Below are 4,589 nucleotides of genomic sequence, written 5' to 3'. Positions count from 1 at the left end.
ATATTTTAGGGGGGAAAAAAAGCACAAATAAATTAATGTGCACAGCACGTCGACATTTTAGGCTACCTTTTTTTTTTTTTTATAAGTAAAAACTCGACACATTGTGCACTGAGGTAGGTTTTCTATTTATTTTTTATGTCTGATGAAAAAAAAAAACTGCCGGTTCTTTAAGATGCGTAGAAGGATTCAGTGTTTTCGTTTTGTCATCTTAATGTTAATTATTTAATTGAAAAATATTTAGTGTAGGCCTATTATTTTATTCTTTTTATTTGTTATTTTATTCTGTTTTTCTCTGTTCTCAGAAGCGCTGCAGGTGTGTGATAATTTGACGATGTGTGAATCCAGGTTCTGTTGTTCTGTATGCTGCTGTTTGCACGTTAAAATAAACCAGTGAAAAATTTTTTTAGTTTTTTTTTTTTTTTTAATGGGTCACAGACACTCATGCGTTCTATTTTTATTTAAGAATAATTTATTATTCTAATCTTATCAGTTAACGGTTAATGTCCAGATAACAAGTAAAGGTTGTCGATCGGGAAAATTAACCGAAATGGCCATCCCCTATCTTATATTGAATCTTATACATAACTACAGGCTAGTCGTCTGTTTCTATTACATGGCACTCTGGAACAACTGATATTCTACAGTCAAATATTTTCAAATGATGATCAGAATTGTGTGGCATTAAGAATTAGTTACATTTAAAATTCCAATTAAATTCTTGAGTTTGATCTGAGCTAGTAAATATGATTTTTTATAAATAATAATAAAAATCAAATATAACAATAAATGTATAGCCTAATAAATGTAGAGTATAAATGAAATCCTTCACCGCTGAAATACTTCTGAGGCGATACTCCATCAGAACATCTGTGAGCTTCTGTGTGACCTTCAAGACGATCTGAGCATCGTCCTCGTTTTCAATACGAAAAGAGTCCTAATAATAAAACAGAAACACACAAATTTCAGTAACTCCAAATGGTTGATAATATAAACACATGAAGTGCTTCAACAAGCACTGTTATTCAAAAAGAGAGTAGTACCAGATATTTGAGCAGTGTTGCAGGGAGGCTATTGTTCTCCGGGCCTTTAGGGCCATGTCCCAACAATCTGTCACCACTGCTGTTCATGGACATGTCATTAGGGAAAGGTCTGCCCCTGCCTTCATTACGCTGGCCAGGCCCAAAGCCATCTGGGCCCATGCGCATGGGTCCATCGTCAGGGAAATGTTGCATGTTGTCTGTTTCCATCATTCCCCTGTCTGGTCCAGGCATGCTGTTACCATAGCGACCTGGGCTAGTGAAGTCTCCCATATCTGAATAACCTCTCCTCATGGGGGGTTCATCCATACCCCCACGCATGCCAGGGGAGAAATTAGGCATCATGCCACCCCGGGGTGGTAAATCCCCCATGTACATGGGACCTCCATATGGACCACCTGAGGATGTGTGAAAAAAGTCAAGCAACTATACATTTAAAATCACAGTTACTATTCTAGATAGTTCACTTCTATTAACACAAACAAACACATTGGTTAGGCACTAACCTGGTTTTAACCCTCTGGGAGGAGGCCCAAGAATACCAGCAGCTCCTGCAAATGCTGGATTGGGTTGTGCAGACTCTAAGAAAAATAATAATAATAATAATAATCAGGTAAGTAACTGGCTGGCTAGGGCTGGGCGATATGGCAAAAAATTAAATCTTTTTATTATTTTCTTTTCTTCTCCAGAATGTTTGACCGACTCAAGATTTCAATTCGTTTTACATTTAACTAGTCAACTTAATGTAACTAGATGGTTAATAAAGAAAATTTTACTTGAATCATGTTGTAGTTAACGAAAGTTCTATACCGAGTACAGCACACAAAGTGCCCAACATGGTGTAAACATAAAACAAATGACTTCTTAAATATAAAGATGGCAAATATTGTACAAACGTCCCTAAACATATCCTATCCATCTTAATTGTCCCGCAAGAGCGGACACGGCCATTTGTAAATTTAATGTGTCTGGCTTCCGGTGTCACCCGTTTCCAGCTATTTTTAGCAGTACAAAACAGCTCGTTTTGCTGCTTCATATTGCAAACTGGTGTTTCTTACCATATTATTTTAATGTATTTTCTTAATTATAAACACTGGGTTGTAGCACAAACAATTTTACCGTTTATTGCACCATTATTCTTCTTGTTATTTCCCTACTGCGGCCAATGAAGCAGAAGTCTCACACATTCACAGAAAACAGCTTACGTCCACATTGAAAAATAAGGTGGATATGTTCAGAAATAACGAAACTTTCCAGTTTAGCGGGTCATAAGGCTTCCTAGTGCTAAATCATGACTTCATTTTGAGTGCATGGTGAAGCACACTGGAAACTGGAGTTAAGGGATGATAGGACGGAAGTGACACTGGGATTGTGCTAGATGATGTCAGAACAGATGTTATATCTTCCAAAATTAGACAAAATGAGCAAAAACCAGGGTAGATACAAACAAGAAATGAAATGATTCTTGTAATATCGGTGTATTTTGTTAATATTAAATTAAATTCCTTGCATGAACACTAGGGCTGAACAATTAATTGCATTTGCGATAATATCGCGATATGAAAAAACTTGATTTTTCAATCGCAGAGGCTGCGATTACACTCGGTCACGTGACACGTGACGCGAGAGTAAAGAGGTGTGTTCGACTTGAGGATCGATCGGTGTAGCCTATGACATCAAAGTAGGCGAGAGAAAGCATAAGGAGACGTCCGCGCTCTCTTATAGCTCTCGCAGTACTTTGATGACACACACCCATCGGTCAAAGCAGCGCTGCTTCAAGTAGAGCGTGGGCCATCAGCAGAAAAAGAAAAGAAATAAAATCTAAAAGGATGTAACTTAGAATGAGAGATGGATCGTTTGTGAAAGCGAAGAGAAAAGCCACAGATGAAGTCTGTTCATTTAAAAGCTAAATGCAGAAAACATGACGAGGTATATCTTGCTCTCGGCTTCACTCACCGTCTCTATACCGGACGCTACAGTTGTCGCGTCGTGCCGCAACAGCTCTACACTGACGCGACAAAGCGACCGTTGTAAATCATTTTAACTTTGTGTCAGGACGTCATAAATAGAACAAGGCATCAGTTTAATGTCTGGTTTTGTTGTGTGTCGCGTCGCATCCAGTGTACACAGCGTCACTGATTATAATGGTTCTACTGTATTTTGCCACTCGCGTCCGGTGTAGACACGATGTCGTTGGTGAGGAGGAAAGCCTGTGTGTCCTATGCCTTCGCGGACAGCATGAAACCCACAAAAAAATTAAAAAAAATAACAGAGAGAATAATAATAATAATAACAACAGTTATTCTCTCTATGCTATTTTTCAATGTTTCAAGTAATGCAGGTGTTTGTTTCCCTGTAGGTTTTTTTTAATTAAAAAAGCATTAATTTTTCATAATGTTTAGTGAAATTATTTGGTATTTCATTGTTGTGATTATTTTTTAAATTATTTTTTCATTTCTTTTATGTAAAGCACTTTGAATTACCATTGTGTATGAAATGTGCTATATAAATAAACTTGTCTTGCCTTGCCATGGTAGTCTGAGGTGAAATGGGGTTTTGGGAAGGGGAAGGGGCGCAGATTTTTTTTATAGCTTTAAAGGGGGGCGCGACCAAAAAAGTTTGAGAACCACTGGTCTAAAGTTAACAGATTAGTCCAGTCCACATGTTTATTACAGTGATTTTGAATTACCTAAAGTAGTGTGGTAAAGCAACAGATTTGTTTTTATATTTCTGCAATCTACTTTAGTTTGAATAATAACAGTTATTCTCTCTATGCTATTTTCAATGTTTCAAGTGATGCATGTGTTTTTTCCCTGTAGGTTTTTTAAATTAAAAAAACATTAATTTTTCATAATGTTTAGTGAAATTATTTGGTAGTCTGAGGGGGGCGCAACCAAAAAAGTTTGAGAACCACTGGTCTAAAGTTAGCAGTGCACATGTTTACATATGTTTATTACAGTGATTTTGAATTACCTAAAGTAGTGTGGTAAAGCAACAGATTTGTTTTTATATTTCTGCAATCTACTTTAGTTTGTGTGATTTGTTACCGACTTTCATATTAATGTTTACACCGGGTTTATTTGTCAGTGCTTTATGTTGTCATAATTACTACATGCTAACACGGTTGGAAGTTCAACAAATCAGTCAATATACTACTGTGATTGGAGTTGTTAAATAAAAACGTCATTCATATCAATTCATGCATCACCTAATTTCATCGTAACATATAGGCCTGGCCTACAGAAAAGAACATTTATGTTTAAATCTATCTAATAGTGTGTTGGTCATACTATACAATGATTTATAGCTTGTCTTGAATAATTTGAATAATACAGAAGTTGAATAACACAGAACATAAAGAGCTTTAAAAAATAATTGCATATTAAATCGCAATAGCAATATTGGTAAAAAATATAAAAAATAATCGCAATTAGATTTTTCAAAATCGTTCAGCCCTAATGAACACTGACTTGCTCCTTGACCATTAGTCCTCTACGGCAGTGTTTCCCAACCGGGGTGCTGTCTGTCGAGAGCAGGGGTGCAGTGTAAAAA

At 36.5% G+C, this 4,589-nt stretch overlaps 1 protein-coding gene across 3 annotated transcripts in view; it reads right to left on the bottom strand.

Moving 5' to 3' along the window:
* Nucleotides 1–354: 354 nt before the first annotated feature.
* LOC107723459 (uncharacterized) overlaps nt 355–4,589 on the bottom strand; it is a 12,550-nt gene continuing 8,315 nt past the window's right edge. For all 3 annotated transcript variants that reach the window (XM_016532092.1, XM_016532091.1, XM_016532093.1), the window contains exons 8-10: nt 1,544–1,618; nt 1,041–1,435; nt 355–934 (exon numbers count right to left, since the gene is read on the bottom strand). In XM_016532092.1, the coding sequence (XP_016387578.1) occupies nt 752–934; nt 1,041–1,435; nt 1,544–1,618 (653 nt within the window). In that variant the 3' untranslated portion in view covers nt 355–751. The remainder of the gene's footprint in view (nt 935–1,040; nt 1,436–1,543; nt 1,619–4,589) is intronic.

Source organism: Sinocyclocheilus rhinocerous, unplaced genomic scaffold (assembly GCF_001515625.1).
Source record: "Sinocyclocheilus rhinocerous isolate Xijiao unplaced genomic scaffold, SAMN03320098_v1.1 scaffold241, whole genome shotgun sequence".
In the NCBI taxonomy this organism is placed as follows: domain Eukaryota; kingdom Metazoa; phylum Chordata; class Actinopteri; order Cypriniformes; family Cyprinidae; genus Sinocyclocheilus; species Sinocyclocheilus rhinocerous.
Note: the sequence above shows the minus strand (reverse complement) of the source record. Positions and strands in the feature narration are given on the sequence as shown.